At 44.2% G+C, this 24,981-nt stretch overlaps 1 protein-coding gene across 3 annotated transcripts in view; it reads left to right on the forward strand.

Annotated features, from left to right (window-relative positions):
• col27a1b (collagen, type XXVII, alpha 1b) overlaps positions 1-24,981 on the forward strand; it is a 660,800-nt gene that overhangs the window by 153,235 nt on the left and 482,584 nt on the right. For all 3 annotated transcript variants that reach the window (XM_048559048.2, XM_059638229.1, XM_048559047.2), the window contains exon 4: positions 19,143-19,196. In XM_048559048.2, coding sequence (XP_048415005.2) covers positions 19,143-19,196 — 54 coding nt within the window. The remainder of the gene's footprint in view (positions 1-19,142; positions 19,197-24,981) is intronic.

The raw sequence follows: 24,981 nt of genomic DNA on the forward strand, positions 1-24,981 counted from the left end.
ACTGAGTCACTGATTTCCAGTCAGGCTGCACTTTGTATGACATTCACGTCAAAGTGCCAGAGCGCGCACACCATTTCTTCATTGTTCAACTTTATAATGAATATTGTATTAAAATAACTTGTGGTACATCAACTATATCCTCTGTTTAACCTCACGTGTCACTTTGGGTTTAAATGTTACTCTGCTCTCCAGCTGTTAAGAGTGTTGGAAGAAAGTTTTGGAACTTCTGTATTCTTTGTATTACTTTCCAGTTTTCCTTGGCATACCATCCTGTCTTTTTCTAAAACAAAAATCTGCTTCTGTATTATCTTGTACCCAATATTTACTGTCCCTTCATCCAACAAGCTTTTTCAAACATTTTTCTATTACTCAGCCTTTTAGTTTTCCTGTTGTTCAATTATAGAACATTTTTATTTATTTTGGCGTTGTGACATTCCCACAACACAATTTTCACAAAGAATGGTTATTTATCCTCGTCGAATGTTCCAAAGTGCAGCCTTCTCAGCACACAGAACCCGTTGATAGTGTTGTTCTCAGATTGAGTTTGTCACATTTCAGTCACTATCTGGCCCAGTGACCTCTAACCCACAAGCCCTCATGGTGACCTAGTTACAATACTCCTGTCTCTGAGGAACAAAGTTTTAGTTCCAAGCTTATTGTTGCCTGGTCTGGATAAGTACGTTGGGGCAGTACAAAGGTATATAACACTGCCAGATGAAATACTAAGCAGAGGGACCATCTGCTGAAGAATGTGTATTTATAGAGTCGTTGAGTCACATGTCATGGAAACAGACGTAACAGACCAAACTTGTCTGAGTTGACCAGATGTGCCAATCTGACCCCCTGTCCCTCTAAACCCTTCCTAATCATGTCACCATCCAGATGCCTTTTAAATGTTATAATTGTACCAGCCTCCACCACTTCCTCTGGCAGCTCATTCCACTAATGCACCACCCTCTGTGTGAAAAAGTTACCCCTCTGGACTTTTTTAATTCTTTCCCCTCTCCCTTAAACCTATGCCCTCTAGCTTTGGACTTCCCCCAACCCCATTCACCCTATCCATGCCCCTCATGATTTTATAAACCTCTATAAGGTCACCCCTCGGCCTCCAACGCTCCAGGGAAAATAGCCCCAGCCTATTTCAGCCTCTCCCTGTAGCTCAAACCCTCCAACCCTGGCAACATCCTTGTAAATCCTTTCTGAACTCTCTTCAATTGAGTGTTTCTGCACAAAGATGCATTTGATCAAAACTTGTTGTATTTTATCTCGTATTCTTCAAGGCAGTTCACAAGAAATGCTGATGTAATGGAAAAAGAACAGTTGCAGGCAGTAGCCTGTAGGGCCATATTTCTGGCACTCTTGTGAATGGTCCACATAATGTGTCTCCTTTCAGTAGTGCTCAAACTCTGTAAGTGCACCAAATGATTGTAGACATTGCCACTTGAAGAAAAGAAGGAGTGTGGTTCGTTGATATTCTGTTTCTCTAAGAAATTCTCTGCCGTTTTGGAGCCACCATTCTGAGTGCAGATGGAAGTTGCACTCATCCATAAAGCCATGGCAACGATGTTATAGTCAGCAGTGAATTGTCACTGAATTACTTAGTGATGTGCCAACATTTTGGAGCTCTCTGGTTTAATGCAAAAGGCACCCGAGGGCCAGCCTCAGTCAGACTGCCGGCCCACCAGCACTACATGTGCTATCCAATCATGTTTGCATTGTCAGCTTTGGGGAGGTGGTGGTATGACGGTAATGCCATTGAACGGGTAATACAGGCCCACTCACTGCAGCTCGTGGAATTCAAATTCAGTTACTAAAATCTGGAATTGCAAGTTGGTCTCAGCAAAAGTGACTATGACATTCATCATTATTGTTGCAAAAGTGCCCCTGGTTCCCTAAAGCTGAGGGTGCCAGTTGTTTTATGAATCTTACAATCCCTACAGTGCAGGGAGAGGCCATTCAGCCTGCATTGACCTTCTGAAGAGCATCCCATCTCCCGCACCCTATCCCCCTATATCCCATGGTTAATCCTACCTAACCTACACATTCCTAGACACTATGGAGCAATTTCCCACGGCCAACCCACCCTAACCTGCACATTTTTGGACAGTGGGAAGAAACCGGAGCACCCGGAGGAAACCCACACAGACCCGGGAAGAATGTGCAAACTCCACACAGACAGTCACCCGAGGGTGGGATCGAACCCAGGTCCCTGTGAGGCAGCAGCGCTAACCACTGAGCTACCCATGACTGTCTAATGATTATCTTAATTGCTTCTGTTGCTTTCATTGATTAGGTGTACATAAATAGAACCAGGTCCCTCAGCTCCAGAACATCCTTTAGTGCTGTACACAGTGTGTTATAAGGTCTCACTGTGTTCTTCCTGCTAAAATGAATGAATTCAAACTTCTCTGCCTGTCTGTCTACAAGCATGATGGGATACTCACCACTTGCCAGGATGAGTGCAGTCCAATGACACTTCAGCCTGTCACTTTTCAGGACAGGATAGCCTGATTGGCACCTCACTCACCACCTTAAACATATACTTCCTGCACATTGCCAAGGTGCAACTCACCCAGGCTCCTTCTACAGCACCTTCCAAACCTGCCCCCTACGCCACCTTGAAGACCAAGGGCAGTAAGTACATAAGAAGCCAGCCCCTTAAGAACTTTGAGATAACAAGGTGTAGAGCTGGATGAACACAGCAGGCCAAGTTGCATCAGAGGAGCAGGAAGGCCGATGTTTCAGGCCTAGACCCTTCTTCAGAAAATTAAGAATTAATTCCACAACTTGGAGGAGAGAGTAGAACCCCCTCATTTTGAACGGATGATCCTTTAGAGCTGAGGTAGGGAGGAATATCTTCAGCCAAAGGATGGTGAGTCTGTGGAACTCTGCAGAAGGCTTTAGGGGCCATGTCTGTCCTGAATCTAATGGGGTCAACCAGGTGGACCTCATAGAATAGGAGTTTCCTGATTGGGGCTGTTAACCTGGTCCAATCAGGGAGCGCTGACTGACAGATAAGAACAGAAGTGCCAGACATTCTGTTCACCCTGAGAGCTGTCTCTGAGGGAGCTGGATCAGTGTCAAAGACTCTCCACATGTAAGTAAAAGGTGACTTGGTGATGGGATACCAGCCTTGGAGGAGTTATTTCAAAGTCATTGGATGTATTTAAGGCAGCGATCGATAGGGTCTTGATTAGTAAGGGGATCAAGGATTATGGGGAGAAGACAGGAGAATGGGATTGAGGAACATATCAGCCTTGATCAAATGGCAGAGCAGTCTTGATGGGCTGATCGGCCTAATTCTGCTCCTGTATCTTACAATTGCAAAACCACATCATCAATCCTTTGTTATTGCTGGGTTAAAGTCTTGTAACACTCTGCTGCAGCGCAGTGAGAGTCTCTACATGGATTGCAGTAGTTCAAAATTGTCCTCTTCTCAAGAACACTTAGAGACGGGCAACAAATGCTGTTTCGGTCAACAAGGCCTACATTTTACAAAAAATCCCCATCTTGTCACTCCTGGGTCAATGAGCAGCTGAAGTGATATTGTTCTTCATCAGCTCCCCGAGCTGGATCAGTAATTAATTCTGCACAACATCTTTTCCCATAAATCCCCAATTTCCACCAAACTATTCAAGGAATTTTGAATCCACAGAGTTCAAAATAACCACAGAAGAACCACAAAATGCAGTTACAGGCCTGCAAGACATTAAGTTGCTGCTTCAGAATGATGTTTTTTTACGTAACTGCAGAAGTTATGTTGTGGTAATATAATCATTTTGTGGAAAATGTTATCCTTTGCAGAAAATACAAAGTGGATTGAGTGAAATGAAATTGATCTGATCTTCAAAATAAGGAATATGAAACATATTGCTGTTAATTTGTTTCACACCCTGTACCACTTTACTTGCATGATCTACTTTACTTTTAACAAAAAAGGATCAGTTATGAGTGACTACAATTCTTTTTGTTCGTGGGATGTGGGCATCAAGAGTCAGGTCAGCATCTGTTGCCCATTTCCAATGTGCCAAGAATAATGGGTCGCTGGGCTCCTTCAGAGGGCAGTTTGTTAGGAGTCAACCACACAGTGCTTGTGAATCTAGAGTCACATTTCAGATAGACCAGGTGAGGACGAACAGATTCCCTTCCCCAAAGGACACTACCAATACATTTGTTGAATTCGGCACCTAGAGACTTTCAGCAATTTATAAAGGTTTTACTGTAAATCCACAAAGTACTGCAAACATTATAAGAACGTTCGAACCAGAAGCAGGAATGGGCCATCTGGCTCCTGTTGAACCTGCACCGTAAGATCATAGCTGATGTTTTTGTGGACTCAGCTCCACTTACTCTCCCTCTCACCATAACCCTTCATTCCTTTGCTGTTCAAAACTCTATCTATCATTGCCTTAAAAACATTCAATAAGGCTTCGACTACTTCACTGTGGAGGAAATTTCACAGATTCACAAACCTTTGGGTGAAGAAATTCTTCCTCAACTCAGTCCTAAATCTGGTCCTCCTTATTTTGAGGCTGTGCCCCCTCTTCACCTGCTAGTGAAAACAACCACCCTGCTTCTATCCTATCTGTTCCAAATTTATATGTTTCTATAAGATCACCCCTCATTCTCCTAAATTCCGATGAATATTATCCCAGTCTACTGACTTTATCCTCATATGCAAACAGTCTCAACTCTGGAATAAACCTAGTGAATCTCCTCCGCACCTCCTCCAGTGACGGTATTTCCTTTCTCAAGTAAGGAAACCAAAACTGAATGCAATACTCCACGTATGGCCTCTGTAAGCTCCCTATGCAGCTGCAATATAACCTCCCTGCTTCTAAAAGCCGATGCTGTAAATCAGGAACAAAAGCAGAAGTTGTTGGAAAAGCTCAGCATCTGTGAATAAAAAAATCAGAGTTAACATTTCAGGTCCGGTGACCCTTCCCTACAACATCCCAGTTAATTTTTAATCTCCATCTCTCTGGCAATGAAGGACAAAATTTCATTTGACTTCTTAATTACCTGTAGCACTTACACACTAACCTTTTTTGATTCATGCACAAGAACACCCAGATCCCTCTGCACAGCAGCATGCTGCAATTTTTTTACCGTTCAAATAATCCTCCATTTAAATAATCAGTTTCGTCCTTTCCCTTCCAGACTCCTTCCCTGTCCTAAAGTCAACTCCCCACTGTGGACGAACCTAAAAAAATCCCACCAAATTAACCAGTTACGCACCTGATGAAATTGGAAGTGCTGGCCAACGCGTAACAATAATAAATAGAAAGGGAGGGAGTTTTGGCAAAGATCTGTGGCTCGGGTTGTGGGGGAGGTTGTTGACTTGCTCGCTGAGCTGGCTCGGTGTCGTTCAGACATTTTGTCACAGTGCTAGGTAACATCATTGGTGGACACTCCGATGAAGCGATGTTATTCTTAGAATTTATACCGTCTGGCCTGTTATGGTGAGTAGTGTCACTTCCAGTTTTGATCTGTTCGGGTTTATATATGGGTCCAATGCTGTATGTTTGCTGATTGACGTATGTGTGAAGAACCATACCTCTCGGAATTCCTGTGCGTGTCTATGTTAGGCTTGGGCTACTATGGTTATTAAACTGATGCTGAAACCTAGCGTGGTGACAAAACGTCTGAACAAAAACAAGGCAGCTCGGCGAGCAAGTTAACAACCACTGAATGGGAGGCAACTATGGTTGGAACTCTCTTCCACAAATGACATGTGATACTAGATCAGTTGTTAGCTTTAAGACTGTGGTAGATTTTTCTAAAGCAAAGATATTAAGGGATATAGGCCAAAGGTAGGTATGTAGAGTCAGGCCACAGATCAGCCATGATTTCATTGAATGGAGGAACAGGCTCAAGGGGCTGAATGGCCTACTCCTTCCTGTGTTTCTAGGGGAGGTGACTAGATCAAAATGGAGTCAAAGGGGAAGATGATGCATACTGGCCCATGTGGTACCCAGCTCTCTCTGAAAGACTCAAAGGTATTGGTTGACATCATTCCAAGTACACTTGGCCATGGATAATGGGAACTGCAGATGGCGGAGAATCTGAGATAACAAAGTGGGGAGCTGGATGAACGCAGCAGGCCAAGCAGCATCTTAGGAGCACAAAAGCTGACGTTTCGGGCCCAAACCCTTTCTGATGAAGGGTCTAGGCCTGAAACGTCAGCTTTTGTGCCCCTAAGATGCTGCTTGGCCTGCTGTGTTCATCCAGCTCCACACACTTGGCCATGGAAGTTGCTTTGGATGGGGGGGGCAGACAGTCAGGGTTTGTGCCCATTGTCGGGACATGTTGATGGCAACTTTGGCCAGGCCCAGGAGCCTGGGGTTAAAACTCAGCTTTGTATTTTAATTTTACAAAACTACGACCACGAAATCATCCAGTTTGCTAACTACAGGTGACAAACACTGCCACCAGGGGCTGTGTGGACAGAAGAAAATTCAAGAGGGTGGGAACCGGTGTTTGGAACCCTGCAGTTCCTGGTACATAGTCATGACTTATACCCCAGGCACAGTTTCAAAATCTGTAGATGATACTAAACATTGTAATGGGAGAGTGTAAACATTGTAAGCTGTGAGAAGGACCTCAAAATGACATAGAGCAGTTGATGGAATGGATGGACAAGGGATGAGGGAAATTTAATGCAGAGAAGTTTGAATTCATTATTTTTGGTGGGAAGAACACAGAAACTATATTAAGAGTCCAGCTTGAAAGGATGTGCTAATACAGAGTTAGCTGGATGTATATGTTTATAGATCAGTGAAGGTAGCAGAGAGGTTAAAGGAGTAATTAATAAAACATACAGCATCCTGCGTTTTATCAATAGGGACACAAGTGCACAAGTGAGGAAGATGTGTTCAAGCAGTATAAAATACTGATGTAAAATAAATCACTTCAAAATACTGATATAAAATACATTACTACGCAATATTGGTATAAACTAAACCAGTACAAAATACTGGTTTGAAATAAATCAGTTTAAAATACTGGTTTGAAATAAATTAGTTTAAAATACTGGTTTGAAATAAACCAGTACAAAATACTGGTTTGAAGTAAATCAGTTTAAAATACTGGTTTGAAATAAATCAGTACAAAATACTGGTTTGAAATCAGTTTAAAATACTGGTTTGAAATAAATCAGTTTAAAATACTGGTTTGCCTCCTGCTATAAGATTGTTATTCAGCCTGCTGACATTACTCACACTGTTTGTACTCATCAGTTGGCACTCTTATTTACCTGGAATTATCTTGTCGTTATTTCTCTGCCTGTATATTCTGTGCCTGTGTGCATCTCTCCACTTCACCTGATGAAGGGGCTGCACTCCAAAGCCTTTGATTTTAAATAAACCTGTTGGATTATAACCTGGTGTGGTGTGACTTCTGACTGTATCCACCCCAGTCCAACACCAGCATCTCCACACCGTGGCTCCCACTGGAGTGTTATGTCCAGTTTTGCGCACCATGCTTTGGGAAGATGTGGATGTATCAGAGAGGGTGCAAACAAAATTGCGAGAAAGGTTACAGCAATGAGAAACTTCAGTTACATGGATAGGTTGGGGATGTTGAGACTTGGGAAGGAGATTTAATTAGAAGTCATTAGGGGGTTTGGACTGAATAGATATGAGAAAAATCATTTGGTGAAGAGAGAGCATCGATTTAAGGTAATTAACAGAAGGAGCAATGACTTCTGACATTCAGCGAGGGTTCAGGGTGTGGAATGCACTCCTGCAGATTATGGTGGAGGTCTGTGCATTTGAATGGAATTGGTTCATTATCTAAAATGTATGGCTATGGGGAAGCTTGGGGAAGTTGCTTGCATTGCACTGCTCCTTCATAGAGACAGTGTGAACACAACAAGCTGAATGGACTCCTTGTGCGATAACTATTCAGTCATTCTATAGTTCTGCCCGCCAGCTTCACTGTCCCACCTATTTGATCAAGATTGTGGAGATGCCTTCTAACACCTCCATTGACTGTGTGTTTCTTTCTTTTTGTCCCTAAATGCTGTAGGTAGGTTTTGAAGTAAACATACTTTAAAATCCATACGTTGTGACACGTTTCTAGGCAGGTGGGACTTAAACCCAGATCTGCCCTGCCCCCTGAGGTAAGGACAATACCACAAGACCCCATTGGGGTGATACGGTGGCTCAGTGGTTAGCAATGCAGCCTCACAGCGCCAGGGACTGGGGTTCGATTCCAACCTCCGGCGACTGTCTGTGTGGAGTTTGCACGTTCTCCCTGTGTCTGCGTGGGTTTCCTCCCACAGTCCAAAGATGTGCAGGGTAGGGTGGATTGGCCATGGGAAATTGCCCATAGTGTCCAGAGGCATGTAGATTAGGTGGGTTATGGGGGATGCTGTGAGGGTTAATGTGGACTTGTTAGACCAAAGGGCCAGTTTCCACACCGATGGCATTCTATAATTATTTAACTGCAAGGTAGATCACTTTTGGAATAGTGTATTCAATTCTGGTTTCCCTGCTATAAGAAAGATGGTTGTTTACCGGGATGTTGCCGGGATTGGAGGGTTTGAGTTACAGGGAGAGGCTGAATAGGCTGGGGCTATTTTCCCTGCATTGTCAGAGGCTGAGGGGCATTTTTATAGAAGTTTATTAAATCATGAGGGGCATGGATAGAGTGAAAAGCCAGGGTCTGTTCCCCAGAGTGAGGGAATCCGGCATAGGTTTAAGGTGAGGGGGGAAACATTTAAAAGGGAACTAAGAGCAACTTTTTCTCACTGAGGGTGTGTATGGATTGCGCTGCCAGAGGAAGTGGTGGAGACTGGTACAAATACAACATTTAAGAAGCACCTGGATGAGTACATGAATAGGAAAGTTTATGAGGGATATGGGCCAAATGCTGGCAAATGGGACTAGATTCATTCAGGGTATCTGGATAATGGATGAGTTGTACCAAAGGGTCTGTTTCTCTGCTGTACATCTCTATGACTCCAAGTGTTTGGCAATTCTTAACCCACCTGTAGTCTGCTCTTTTAAATTGTTTCTTGAAGTGCAAAAGTACAGTTTTAAATTTACGAATACACTCCTGAACAATTGTAGAAATGTAGAAGATTTTGATATTTTTATCATTATACAGTAAAAAAACTAAATACAAAACATTGATGTGGGAGATTGAAAAAAAAGACACATCTGTTTTTATCCAGCCAGGTTGAAAGACCTTGGGTGATTTATTCACATGGATGAATCTTCCCATGGAATCGGGAAGTCTTTGCGCTGGATTTGATTTGCAGTAGTTGATCGGGGTGAGAGCTGTTTTACTGTGAACTGAAGTACTAATCCATTCAGATTTTGAGTCCACGCCTGCACTGATCTGGCTCGCAACTGAGAAGTGAAAGCTGTCTGCCTAAGTGTAGCACCCAGTCACGTCCCCAAAGTGGTAATGGAGTCTTATTAATGGAGATTCACCAGGATGTTGCTGGGTGTGGGAGGTTCGAGTTGTAAGGAGAGGCGGGATAGGCTGAGACTTTTTTCACTGGACCGTCGAAGGTTGAGGGGTGACCTTAAGGAGGTTTATAAAGCCATAAGGGTGAGGTGAATGGCAGGTATTTTTTTCCCTAGGGTGGGGGATCTCAAAACTAGGGGGCATGTTTTTCCGGTGGGATGAGGAAGATTTAAATAGATGTGAGGGGCAACTTTTTTTACACAGAGGGTGGTTCATGTGTGGAATGTACTTCCTGGGGAAGTGATGGATATGGGTACAGTTATAATGTTTAAACGACATTTGGTTAAATACATGAATAAGACATCTTTAGAGGGATATGGGCCAAGCACTGGAAGGGGAGACTAGTTTAGTTTGGGATTATGGTCAGCACGGACGTGTTGGACCGAAGGGTCAGTTTCCGTGCTGTCTGGCTGTATCTCTAAAACCATGATGCGGTGGGGGGGGGGCAGTGTTAGACGGGGGTAGTCAAACTCAGAAATCACACAACACCAGGTTATAGTCCAACAAGTTTATGTGAAAACACCTGAAGAAGGAGTGAGGCTCTGAAAGCTTGTGTTTTCAAATAAACCTGATCGACTATAACCTGGTGTGGTGTGATTTCTGACTTCATAGCCAGGGGGCAAACATCATTTCACTAATGTCAAACCCCTGACAAACATATGGGGAGAGATGAGAACCAACCATCAGAGGCGAATCATTGCTTCAAGGCATGACTTTCAGAAGCCACAGTCACATGTATTTCTCAGTTAGACCTTTCGACAGACTGGTGTGGATGTTTGGCTTCTAAACTGGCATATTTGAAATTGTAGAAAGCAGGAGAAACTGAACAGGTCTGGGAGCATTCGTGGGGGGAGAGAAACAGAGTTAACATTCTGAGGAAGGGTAACAGCAGACTTGAAACGTTAACTCTGTTTTCTCTCTCCACAGATGCCGTTGGACATGCTGAGTTTCTCCAGCGTTCTCGATGTTTGTTTCAGCTGTCCAGTATCCATACCATTTTGCGTTTAGCAGAAAGCATGTTCTGTCATAGAACGTAGAACATCACAGCGCAGTACAGGCCCTTCGGCCCTCGATGTTGCGCTGATCTGTGAAACCAAACTGAAGCCCATCTAACCGACACTATTCCATTATCATCCATATGTTTATCCAATGGCCATTCAAATGCCCTTAAAGTTGCAGCATAAGTTATTCCAACACAAATTTTTGTGTCATCCTGTAAGCATTGCTGAGCCAAGGGGTCTAGTTAGTTTGCTGTCTCTTCTCTGATAGAACCATTGTCTTATAGCAGTTAAGGCTTTAAAATAAAACAGTGCCACCTGTACCATGCCAGTTGAGAAAAAGAAATCAGGATTTATTTTTACTCAATCATGGGATGAGGGCATCACTGACCAGGCATCATTTATTGCCCATCCCTAATTGACCAGAGGGCAGTTAAGAGTCAACCACATTGCTGTGGGTCTGGAGTCACATGTAGGCCCAGACCAGGTAAGGATGGCAGTTTCCTTCCCTAAAGGACATTAGTGAACCAGGTGGGTTTTTCCCCGACAATCAGCAGTGGATTCACAGTCATCATTAGACTCTTAATTCCAGATGTGTAATGAATTCAAATTCCACCATCTGCCGTGGCAGGATTCGAACCCAGACCCCCAGAACATTATCTGGGTCTCTGGATTAACAGTCCAGCGATCATACCACTAGGCCATCACCTCCCCACCCATTATTATGGCAGTAATTCTCGGAGAAGTGGTAGGCAGTGCTTTCCAATATGAGAAGTCTTCCTCAACATCCATTGATGATTAACAGTTGCTTGCTCAGAAAGAAAAACTTGGGAATGAGGCATATTGCTCCAACACACCTTGTGTATGTCAAAATAGTGTTCCAGTCCATGCATTTCCAAGTTGGTTTTTCCCTTATACCGGGGCTCGGTTAGCTCAGTTGGGTAGAGGGCTGGTTTTGCAAAGCAGACTCTAATGGAGTCCGTCAGAAGGAGTCTCCTTCTCAAACTCTCCCCTCGCCCCAAGCTGTGGTGACCCTCAGGTTAAACTACCACCGGTCATCTCTGTCCAATGAAGGGGTGGGGCTACAGTGACTTTTTGCCTTTTCTTCATTTCACCACAGAGTTTATTTACTGTTTCTTCTTATAACTGTCACCTTCTCAAGTCCACGCAACTGCTTTTGAGGAGATTCTGGGTGGCAACTTCACAAGTTATAGAAACAGAAACTGTTGGAGAAACTCAGTGGGTCTGGCAGCATTAGTGGAGAAAGAAGGCAGAGTTAATGTTTTGAGTGGTCCTTCATTTGATTTATTTTTATTAACTTAAATGGTCTCTCAACTGTCAAAATGTCAAGTTCCTGAGGATTTCTGTAAGTTATATTATAAGATGTGAGTGTCTGTCTGAGCCCATGTTTGCTAGCTTCCCAGACAAGAGAATGGGTAGTGAATTGCCTTTCTGGGAGTCAGATACGGCCACAGTGCTGTGAGGGAGGGATTCTTGTGCAGTGGCATGTGTCCCTTCCTCTAGGTCAGGAGGCCTGGGTTCAAGCCACACCTGGTGAGTTGTAACAACTGTCAATAATCTAATTCAAAAACATCCAGATACACAGAGCAGGACTGCATCGATTCAGGTTATGTAGAATTGGAATCATAGAATTTTACAGTACAGGAGGAGGCCATTTGACCCCACCGCTTCTGCACTGGTTCCTGAAAGAGCTGTTCACCTAGTCCTACTCTCCCGTCCTATCTCTGTAGTTTTCTAAATTCATCACTTTTGAATATATATACAGGTCTGTTTTGAAGCTTCTAATGGAATTCACCTCCACCACTTTCCCAGGCAGCACATTCCAAATCCTGAAAACTCTCTGAGTAAAGAGGTTTCTCTTCATCTCACTCCTTGCTGTCTTGCTGACAGGGTTGAAATTGTGATCCCCAAGTAACTCATGACAACGGAACAAATTTGTCCATAATTTTGAAAACCTCAATAAGGTCACCTCCTAAGCTCCTTTGCTCCAGCGAGAATAAGCCTAATTTCTCTCGTCTTTCCATGCGTCCAACATCCCTCACTTCTGGTGTCATTCTAGTAAATTATCGATCGTTTGATCAAGCTGCAGGAATGGCTTGGGAAAGGCATACACAAGCAACATTTATCAGGAGAATGCCTGGTTCAAATCCTTCGTTTGTGTTGAAGTGACTGGCCTTTGAGTTAAGGAGCCCTTAATTATATCACACTTAAGCCCTTACCAGTGGTAGTCAAACAAACTAGCTCAGGCTGTAACTCTGGTTGCTATCCATTAACTCGCTCCAAGGAATAGACACTCAGAAAACAGGAACAAATTTAACGTTGGTCTTCCTGATTCCGTTGTAGCTAAAGAAACATTTGCATTTTTAATACTGTGGTGACAACCATCACCCTCAGAGGAGACATAGCAAAGGTAGAGATGAACATAACTCGATCACTTTGAAACAACATCAAAGCTTGATGTAGTTCAATATGAAAGGAAATTTGAAGAAAAAGGCGATTCATTGTACCCATTGTAAAAAATCAATCTTCAAATGAGTATCATGTATGATATCTCGCAGCTGCTTCCATTGTACGTGTTTGATTTCAAGCTTTGCACCTGGGACACGATGTCAAATCCTACAAAGGCATCTGTGAAACAGGCTGCCTGAGGAATCCCAGCTTAAATGTGTCACTTTACTTCCGGGCAGTCGGCTCAATCAATCATTTGTGTTGGAATCAAATGCCCAAACGTGAACAGGAGCCTGTAGGAGAGCATCAACAACATCTGTTAGCTACTTGAAGTGTCAAACGGCAAAACACCCCAGGGCACTGAGCAGGAGTATTATTTGACACTGAAACATGTTCGGAAGTACAGGGACGTAGAGCCGTACAGCATGGAACCAAACCCCATCCATGTCGACCAGATATCCTAAATTATTCTATTCCCATTTGCTAGCATTTGGCCCAGATCCCTGTCAACCGTTCCTATTCCTATATCCATCCAGAGCTTTTAAATGTTGTCATTGTACCAGCCTCCACCACTTCCTCTGGCAGCTCGTTCCATACACGCACCACCTTCTGTGTGAAGAAGTTGCAATCACACGACACTGGGTTATAGTCTAACAGGTTTATCTGAAACCCCAAGCTTTTGGAGCTCTGTTGCTTCATCAAGAACTCTGAAAACTTGTGATTTCAAATAAACCTGTTGGATTATAACCTGGGGTCGTGTGATTTCTGACTTTGTCCATCCCAATCCAACACCAGCACCTCCGCATCATGAAAATGTTGCCCCTCAGGTCCCTTTTAAATCTTTCCCCCTCTCACCTTGAACCTTTTGCCCTCTACTTTTGGACTCACCCCACCCTGGGGAAAAGACCTTGGCTATTCATCCTATCCATGCCCCTCATGATTTTATAAACCTCTATAAGGTCACCCCCTCAGCCTCTGACACTCCGGGGAAATTAGCCCCAGCCTATTCTGCCTCTCTCCAAAGCTCAAACCCTCCAATCACAGCAACGTAAATCTTTTCTGCGCCCTTTCAAATTTAACAACATCTATCTAAAAGCAAGGAGACCAGAATTGTACACAGTATTCCCAAAGTAGCCTACTCAATGCCCCGTACAGCTGCAACATAAGATAGGGACAGATAGCCAATAGCTTGGTCCAAGAATGGATTTTAAGGAGTGTTTGAAAGGAAGTGAGAGAGGTGGAAAAGCTGAGAAATTTAGTGAAGGAATGGCAAGGCAGAATGAATTGAATCTGAGAGATAGTAGGAACTGCAGATGCTCGAGAATCTGAGATAACAAGGTGTAGAGCTGGATGAACGCAGCAGGCCAAGCAGCATCAGAGGAGCAGGAAAGCTGACATTTCGGGCCTAGACCCTTCTTCAGAAAAAACGAAGGGCCCTGGAGAAGGGCACTGCAGCCTCACAGTGCCTGGGACTGGGATTCGATTCCACCCTCAGGCGACCGTCTGTGTGGAGTGTGCACATTCTCCCTGTGTCTGCGTGGGTTTCCTCCAGGTGCTCTGATTTCCTCCCACTGTTGAAAGATGTGCAGGCTAGGTGGATTGAACATGCATTGTCCCGTAATGTTTAGCATAGATTGGATGGATTGACTGTGGGAAATGCAGGGTTACGGGGATGGTGGGGGCTGATTAGGTGGGTCTGGGTGAGATATTCTTGGGAGGGTTGGTACAGACTCGATGGGTCGAATGGCCTCTACCTGCTCCGGAGGGATTCCAAGAGTGAAGGCCGGGAGGAGACTTTCATCGCGGTTCTCAAAGTCAGGACGGGTCCAGGCAGCATGGGTTTAGGAAGAGAATGTTCCCGCTGTCGGGAGAATCCAGAAGGAACGAGCGGTTGTTCCAAACAACAGCAGGAGCGATGTTCTGACAGCAAATGGTGCCAGTGAGCACTGCACGCAAGAGGGTGGTGGAGGGAGGTTCCAAAGTGCAGCGTTACAGAGGCAAAGGAATCGCCATTTGAGGTGCTGAGCTACAGACTGTTGAGACTGAGTTGCTGCGATAACATGCCTGATGCAGCGCACAGCAGCAGACGGTGACAGCAAAAGCTGCAAACTCCCTTCCGTCGCAGTCCAGGCCAGGATCTCTCCCTCTGCTAATGAGGTTCATGCGCGACATGCCTGGCCGTATATTCAACATACTTCCTTTGGCTGTCAAAGCAGGGACTCGAGTTTCCAGCTCAAAGGCAGGGACGCTACACACCACAAGGCAAGTCCTCGTCGTGTCTCTCTGTAGAGACGAGGGCAAGGAAGGCCCAGGGCTCTTGGAAAAGGAATGCCCACACAGTAACATCCGGAATGTGGACACTTGTCAGCAAGGTTAATGACCAGCTGGATACGGAAGAGCTGAGGAAACATGGGAACCTGGGAATGATATCCAGGTGTAGCAACAACAAGGCAGTAAAAGACATGTAACAGCTAAGCGAGGCAGTAAAAATCCACAGAAATGATTCCAAACTAAGGGGTATGTGTTTATGTCTCACACAGAACCAGAGATCAGAAGGTGGCCATTCAGCCCATTGCTTTAGCGCCGGCTCTGTGCGTGAGCAACTCACTTTGAGCCTTCCTCCACCTTCTCTCCATTAAAGCTTGGAATTTGTTTCTTTCCACCTCACAGTCCAGTTGCCTTCAGAACACTTCACTGCGGCCTGCCTCCAGCACTGGGAATTCCTCACCCCTGGGTCAGGAGTGCACGGAAAAAACCTGGGGACGTACAAGCTAGTGTTTGGGAATTGTTGCTGGTTCTACAGGAACCTGAAACATGTTTATTTGTTCTGTTGGAAGGTGGGGGCAGGGGGCGGTGAAAGTGAGCGTCATGGCCAACATTTCCAGGAGGAGGAGTTTGGATGCCAGCTGGTAGGAAGACTGGTCTTTCTAACCTGGCGCTCATTCAGAATTCTCTAATCTGTAAACGATACTCTTGGCAAGCTCATGTTTCGAGCCTAGATGACTCTTCGTCAGAACTTAGCTCGCTTTCTCTCCATGGATGCTGCCTGACCTGCTGTGATTTTTATTTTCACTACCGACTCCAGTACCTGCGGTAATTTGCTCTGACTGTACTCTTGGGTTCGAAGTTCAGTATTAAATTGTTCCTTTGTAATCTTTCATAGAGCGTAGGGACCCTGGTGTGTCCCTCAGCTCTAATTGCGCTTGAACTGAGTGGCTATGTCAGAGGGCAGTTGAGTCAACCACATTGGGTCTGGAGTTACATGTAGAGCAGCCCAGATTTCCAGTCTCTGAGAGGCATTAGTGAACCCATTGACACAGGTTACATGGTCGCCTTCAGACTAATTTTGTCTTAAAATTACAGACATATTAGTTAAATTCAAATTGCACCAGCTACCAAAGTGAGGTTTAAGCTGGTGTCACCGATGCATGAACTTGACTTTAAGGATTACCAGTTCAATAATATCACGTGCCCTATCCCTGTTGAAAATGAAGCCTGCAGAAGGCCCTTTCCCTGAGCTAATGTAACCCATTTATGGTATAAACTATGTCGTACAATTTTCTTGGCATCTATTTTGTGATTATTGTCCTTAAATTGGACTGACCCTTTCTTAGTTTGGTATCCCCTGCAATTGTGAACCGTTTGCATTAAACTTCTGAATATGAATCTTTAATATAAAGTACAATTAGTGAGGGCTCCAGCTCTGATCCTTGGCCACAACTTTTGTTACAAATGCACAAAGTTTCCTACCATTCAGCCAACTTATCTATTCCTGGATTTTCCTTGATTCCTAAAACTCCAGACTTAAGTTGGCAGTACTTTGTGTCCGATGTTGTCATGTGTTTTCAAAAATCAAGTCAGAAGCTTTTCCCACATAAAGCCATGAAGCTGGTTCAAGCAGAATCCTATTTTTGTGAGTGCATATTGATTGCCCTTCGGAGGTTAACCCCATGGGATATCTTTAAATCTACTTTTGAAAATTGATTTCGTGCTATCGTCCAATATTGACTGGATTTATCAAAGATCTGTGCATGTGTACACCCAGGTTTTTGAGTTCCTGTATCCTGTTTAAACAATTTCACTTCCAACTCCTTTCCATGTTCTTCCTTCCAACGTACGACGTGACATTTTGCTGGTGGAGATTTAAGCTACTGTGCATTTGGTCATTTCATCAGTTTGTCTGTGCCCACCTGAAACCTTTTTCTATCTTCCTCATTGCTTTCCACTGTTCTCAGCTTTGTGTCATTTGCAGATTTTGACATTGTTCACTGTATAGCGAAGTCAAAATGCATTAAGAGCTAATCCTAGGGTCACAGTTACCCTGTGTCTTTAACTGCACTTGTCATCTACTCGAGTGTTAATCCACTAGAATCTTTGTATTGTGCCTTAAAGCGATCCTTTTAAAGTTGGCTACATGGTCTTGGGTCTTTTGCAATCTTGGGCCATGTCAAAGTCAAACAAGCGAATGACTCACTTCCCAGTTTCTTGGGGGCTGTATACCATTTACAAGGCACAAGTCAGGATGGATCATTAAAGTCAAACAATGAGCTACAAACACTGGTAATCTGAAATAGAAACAGAAATTGCTGGAGAAACTCGGCAGTTCCGTGGAGAGAGAAAAGCAGAGTTAACATTTCAAGTCCAGTGCCTAGTTGTGAAGAACGATATGGTCACTTGGGTGTAATGAGAGATCACAGGGGAAAGTCTAATCTTATTTACAGAATGTTTATGAGACAGGGACTGTGATAGTGTTTATCATGAATGGTGTCAGAATGTTGATACAGTGCAGAATAAGCCATTCAGCCCATCATAACTGCCCCAGAATAGACGCATTAATTGAACTTAAATTCTACCTTGGTGAGATTTCAATGAAGGTTGTTAAGAACATTAGCCTGAACTCCTGGATTTGGAGTCCAGTGACATTACGACTGCGTTACTGCTGTGTACGTGTGCCATGAGAAATTCACAATTGATTTCTGCCAAAGTGTAGTGACCAAGGGTTTTTCTATGGGTGAAGACATTTAGAACCAATTAGTGATGGTGGCTTGCAAGAGAAAATATAGCTGGATCATCTCTGTGCCTTCTAAATCTCATTCCGCAGTGCAGAGATCACTGCGTCACAATTACCATATATGCTCGACCACAAGTCGATCTCATGTAAAAGTCGACCCGCCAGTTTTGGCCATAAAATCTGGAATTTTCCATATCTGCCTTGTAAACGTCGACCCTTGTCCTTCACAAATAACAGATCAACATTTGTGAGTTGAGGTATTATCTTGCACATAAATGTTTCAGTGAGGAAATTAGTTCTTTTCACGCACTGTCCATGTTTTGAAATCTCTTCATCATTTTGCGTAAAAGTGCATTCCAGAAAAAAAGAACAGAAAAATACACAGCAGCATTTAAACAGAAATGTTTATGAAGTTGCAGAGAAGGTAAATAACTGTGTAGCAGCAGGAGAATTTTGTGTCTCGGAGGAACTGGTGTGAGAGAGATCGGAGAAAGGTATCAAACTGACTTCAGACGGCGCCAAAACGAAAGTGTGCCAGTCAAGGTAAATCTAGCAATTGGCCGCATATGGAGAAGAAAAACGTTGCTAAGTGGGTGCTTGAAAATGGAAAATGTGTTAGTCATGAATCCATCTGAATTCATGCATGAAATGACTCAAAGAAGGATAGAATTTTGGATTTTAAGGCCAGTGTTGGATGTTGTACGAGGTTCATGAGAAGGCATGACTTCATACTTTAGCAGAGAACTAAGATTGCATAAAAGGTACCTGCTGAACTCGAAGATATTACAGTAATTACTGTAATTCATTGTGTTTTTTATTCTTTATTCATTTAGAGACCAGTTTCGTTTCTGCGAATGTTACAGTATTTTGGACTATAGCGTGAATTTCAGCCCCTCAAAACTAGTATCTGTGTAATAGTCGACCTCATAAATTTAACCTTAAAAAAAGTCTTAAAAAGATTTGACTTTTACATGAGCATGTACGGTAATGGGCTCATTAAGAGCTGACCTTGTCAAGTCTGTATCGTTTCCCTGAAAATTCTTAATTCTCCCGTGGAAAATCAAACAGATATTCTGGCAAATAACCCACTGTGTCACCTCAAGTAGGATTAGGAACTAATTGCGGAACTGTGAGATAGAATAATGACTGTATCATGTTTCAAATAAATGTTAATTGTTTCTCTACAGGGTCCCCCAGGCCCTCCAGGGTTACCAGGTTCACCTGGAAAACGAGGACCTCGGGTAAGTGCCTGGAACATTATGTTTTCAAATTTGATTTATTGAATGTATTGGCTTGAGCACTGACCTCTACCAAGAGCCTGAAACAGGTCTTTAGCATCAACAGCGGTATTGATTAGTAGCCTGTGTACTGTCACTTCATTAAAATACATCCATCACTCTCTATTTAATCCCGAGTTCATCTTCATATTCACTGTTAACCTGGTAATAACATTCACACAGTTAAGGAAAGAGCAGGAACTAGTTTGTCTTCCTCAACTGGAGGGTCAGAGCTACAGAGAGAGGTTGAATAGGCTGGGTCTGTTTTCCCTGGAGTGTTGGAGGCTGAGGGGTGACCTTACAGAGGTTTATAAAATCATGAGGGGCATGGATAGGATAAACAGACAAGGTCTTTTCCCTGGAGTAGGGGAGTCCACAATGAGCAGGCATAGGTGTAAGGGGAGAGGGGAAAGACTTGAAACGGACCTAAGGGGCAACTTTTTCACGCAGAGGGTGGTGCGTGTCTGGAATGAGCTGCGAGAGGAAGTGATGGAGGCCGGTACAATGACAACATTTAAAAGGTCTGGATGGATATGTGGATAGGAAGAGTTTAGAGGGGATATGGGCCAAATGCTGGCAAACGGGACTGGATTAATTTAGGATATCTGGTCAGCACGGATGAGTTGGACTGAAGGACCTGTTTCTGTGCTGACATGTTGTATGACACTATAACTGTTTACCTACAATCTACAGACTGCTCAACCCTCCCACAGTTCAGCTCCCTTTTGGGTAGAAGCCAGTTCTTTTAGTTTATAAACCTACCACCTAATCACCGAACCACTGAATTAATCTGATAATTAAATAACTACCACTGCACACCAGAGGCTGTGTTACAATAATGCGGCACTGGATACTGCAAAGGCTGTGGGCCCCGACAACATTCCGGCAATAGTGCTGAAGACTTGTGCTCCAGAACTTGCCGCTCCCCGAGCCAAGCTGGTCCAGTACAGTTACAACCCCTGGTATCTACCCGACAATGTGGAAAATAGCCCAGGTATGTCCTGCAGACAAAAAGCAGGACGAATCCAGGCCCACTATCAAATAATTAGATTGCTGATGCTGTAAATCAGGAACAGAAACAGAAGTTGCTGGAAAAGCTCAGCAGGTCTGGCTGAGAGAAATCAGAGTTAACGTTTCAGGTCCGGTTCTGAGGAAAGGTGACTGAGCCCAAAACGTTTAACTCTGATTTTCTTTTCACAGATGCTGCCAGACCTGCTGAGCTTTTCCAGCAACTTCCCTTTCTGTTTCCAGCCAATTACCGTTGCAGTCAACTCTCGATCATCAGGAAAGCGATGGAAGCTGTCACTAACAGTACTATCAAACAGCACCTGCTCAGCAATAACCTGCTCAGTGACGCCCAGTTTGGGTTCCGCCAGGACCACTCCGCTCCTGACCTCATTACAGCCTTGGTTCAAACATGGACAAAAGAGCTGAATTCCAGAGGTGAGGTGAGAGCGACAGCCCTTGACATCAAGGCTGCATTTGACCGAGTGTGGCATCAAGGAGCCCCAGAAAAACTGGAATCAATGGGTATCAGAGGACAAAATCTCCACTAGGTTGAGTGATACCTGACAGATGAGAAGATGGTTGTGATGACTGATGAGGTCAGTCATCTCTGCTCCAAGACATCTCTGTAGAAGTTCCTCAGGGTAGTGTCTTCGGCCCAACCATCTTCAGCTGCTTCATCAATGACCTTCCCTCCATCATAAGGTCAGAAGTGGGGATGTTCATCCATGTTTGCACAATGTTCAGCACCAGTTGGGATTCCTCAGATGCTGAAGCAATCCGTGTTCACATGCAACAAGATCTGGGCAGTATCCAGGCATGGGCTGACAAGTGGCAAGTGACATTCAAAAGCCAGGCAATGACTACCTCCAATAGAGACAATCCGACCACTGATCCCTGACTTTCAATGGTGTTACCATCACTGATACCCCACCATCAACATCACCCTGGGGTTATCATTGATGAGAAACTCAACTGGACTCACCACATAAACACAGTAGCTATCACAGCAGGCCAGAAGCTAGGAATACTGTAGTGAATAACTCACCTCCTGACTTGTCATCTACAAGGCACAAGTCAGGAGTGTGATGGAATACTCCCCACTTGCCTGGATGAGTGCAGCCCCAACAACACGCAAGAAGCTTGACACCATCCAGGGCAAAGCAGCCGCTTGATTGGCACCACATCCGCAAACATCCACTCCCTCCCCCACCAACGCTCAGCAGCAGCAGTGTATACCATCTACAAGATTCACTGCAGAAATTCACCAAAAATCCTCAGACAGCACCTTCCAAATCCATTTCCATCCAGAAGGACAAGGGTAGCAGGTACATGGGAACACCATTCCATGCATTGTCACCTCCCCAAGCCGCTCACCACCCTGACTTGGAACTATATCGCCGTTCCTTCAGTATGGCTCGGTCACCGTCCTCGAACTCCCACATGAAAGGGCATTGTGGGTCAGCTTGCAGATGGACTGTAGCGGTTCAAGAAGGCAGCTCACCACCACCTTCACAAGGGGGCAACAAAGGATGGCTAATAGATGTCAGTGACATCCACGCCTTACAAAAGGGTAGGAAAACAAGGGAGGGAATTAAGTCAAATTAAAGCTGGAAGGGGAGATAATGCACTCCAGCCCAAGTAATGCCCACCTCTCTCTAAAGGCATTGAGGGAGAATATCAGTTTTTCTTTAACGAATATTTCTCATCAACCTGTTCAGTGATATTGTCACATACCTCCCAAGCAGGTGGGACTTGAAGCCAGAAACCAGCTTTACTTTCAATATATTCAGTCTGACTTGTTCTTCATTTTTTTATTACAAAACCAACTGAGTGTTTTTTTCTGTGCACCACACCATCCATTGTATTGTTCATCCATTAACCATCACCAGGAAATCATCTGTGTTTCCAGTTGTTCAACTTACGCTTATTATGGGCTCCAGAAACTGGTTTCTCTTTAGTTTTTGATGATCAACCCATTCAGAGATGGTGTTACACATCTCTAGAGCGAGGTGAGACATGAATCTAGTTCTCCCAGCAGCAAGGTAGGGACATTACCACTGCCCCATAAGGCCCTTTCAGAAACTGGTTCTTTGCTATTTGGCAGACCTCTGAAGCAAAATGGCTCTCCTGGCTCTGAGGAAGGGACAGTAACATGGTGCAACAAGATATGTGCCTCAACCAACATCAGCTACTGTCAGTCCTATCTGGATCACAGTATTATTCACAACCACATAGCTCATCAAATGCATTCTAAGCATTTATACTTACTGTGATAACAAAATACTCCAAGAATAAACATCGAATTGACACATCTAGGGAATAGATAATGGCAGTGTGAGTAAGGTATGCATTAAGGCACAAGCGGTAGTGTCTGCACCTCTGAGTCAGAAGATCTGGGTTCAAGCCCCACCTGCCCAGCAGTTGTATTAAAGTATGACCAAATAGTTGACTAAAATTGTGTTAAGTTGATAACAGCACAAATGGCGTTCATAAGTTCTTTTTCAGTCTTTGTTTTCTGTTTAATTTGCCCATATTTTCTCCTGGTAGCGAGTTTTGAGAAGATTTGTAGCTCAGGTTGAGGTTCTGGATGTAAGTTTCTCCTGGTGTATCCGTCAAGGTGTAGGTTAGCATGGAATGCTCCCCGCTTGCATGAATGGATGCAGCTCTGCACACCACTGTAGAAGCTCAACACTATCCAGGACAACAGCTTCATGTCCCCACCTGCCCTATCCCAAAAACAAAATCCCTGGACATTGTCTGCCTGCAGCAGACTTCCGCTGCAGGCATTTTCCGGGGGCTAATCTGAGATCACATGGCGAATCTAGCTTGTTCTTCATATTTGAAGACAAATCAAAAGATTTTAGTGAGGCATTTGAACCCAGACAGAAATTGGTAATCGGAATGGTTGATGTTCTACTTGGTTGACACACACAGACATGCCTGGACAATTTATATCATCATCGTGAATGAGATTTCAAATTCTGTGCAATGTGCAAGAAGTGGATAGAAATCTCAATGCAGATAGTTGTAAGGCTTTATTCTACTGAGGGCCGCCATTCCAAGGCAGATCAGACAGTCCCTCTCCAGTAGATGTTTTTGCTGCTTCCCTCCTTGCCCTACTGCTGAGAGTACCTGCAGGAACCTCTGAGAAACATAAAGAAGGCAGAGACCAGACAGGGCAGTGTGAGTTTTTGACTGGGCCCACTCAGGAAGGTTGGAGCTGGGCCCTCAGGCTTTCTTTACCTCAGGTTTAGTCCATCCTCCACCTTCCGGTTCAAAGCCAGAAGAGCTGGAGAAACTCAGCAGGTCTGGCAGCGTCAGTGGAGAGAGAAAGCAGAATTAACGCTTCTCACCCCAGTGACCCTTCTTCAGTTCAATTCTGAAAAGGGTCACTGGATGCGGTGTGCTGATTGTACTTTCTCTCTCTACCGATGCTGCCAGACCTGCTGAGTTTCTTCAAATACTTCTGGTTTCGTTTCAGATTTCCGGCACCTGTAGCTCTCTGGTTCATTCCACATTCAGAGTGTTCCTTCACCTGCGAAGCAGGGATCACTCTGCTTTAGCCCGATGGCGCAGGAATGGGGAGGAGGGGGCAGGTGGGGAACAGCATCCCCAGTTCAGGTCATCCCGGTTCCACACAAACTTAAAAAGAAAAGTTAAAATTACTTCTTTCTTTGCTGACGGCTGCTGATGTGGGCCACGTGCACATGAAAACTGGAGGGAAGTTGGTGTAGGCCCGAAGTAGTTGACTGCCTTGTTAGTCAAGAATCTAGCCTCCTGGGAATTGAAGGTGCAGTCAGGTCAGCCATGATCATACTGAATGGCAGAACAGGCCTGAGGAACTGAATGGCCTACTCCTGCTCCTACATTTGTACAATGCCTGCTTTTTATTTTCAGTGCAGCCCAATTTCACCACAGGCCCCTAAAACATTTGCTAGGCCCCTTGTTAGCATTTGCAACCTGCCTCACCTCTCTCCACAGTCTTGCTTCAGACCGCAACGTTAAAAGTATGTAGGTCCTCGGACCCTGAATATCGTTCCCTGAAATTGGATCTTTGCTCTAATGCCAGAGACACAGATGCAACAATCTTCAATTTTCATTCTTGTCAGTCTTTGCCCACTTTACAGCTGCTTCATGCACCCAGAACCCAAATGCACATAAAAGAGAAAAATTGGCCCTTTTGTGTCGCGTAATTTCAAGATGCGACACACAGATTCTATTTCCCTGAACTCTGAAAATAAATGCCAGGCTGGGCGAATACTTCTTCTCGGTACCCATTTGGGCATCCAGGGCCACACCTTCTCGCACCGAAACCAATTTGCTGTTACCAGCCATTGGAAGGAAATAACTCGATGCTGGCTCTGAAACCAAGATTAGGCAAAGTTATGTCTGAAAGTGGTCTTAACTCATTTGTTTATCCTGTACCTTGCCAAGGCAGGCTCTGTGATTTGTAAGTGAACCGTATGCCTTTTTAAAACTGATGTAATTGCGAGGTGCACGTAAAATTGCGAAAATAGCATCATAAGTAACTGGGGAAAAATGTACATTTTTACTGCAACAAACAAGGCTTAAACAAATACGAGTGGGCAGTTCTCCATATACAATATTGAACTAAGTCGACATTAGAACACAGGCAAGGTTCCAACGAAATACTGGCCTGCAATCTGACCTGCATATATAAATCTTCTCATTTCTCATCTCCATCTGCGGAATTCTGGAACGCTTACAGCACTGTACAGGA

This window comes from Stegostoma tigrinum, chromosome 29 (genome assembly GCF_030684315.1).
Source record: "Stegostoma tigrinum isolate sSteTig4 chromosome 29, sSteTig4.hap1, whole genome shotgun sequence".
Taxonomy (NCBI): domain Eukaryota; kingdom Metazoa; phylum Chordata; class Chondrichthyes; order Orectolobiformes; family Stegostomatidae; genus Stegostoma; species Stegostoma tigrinum.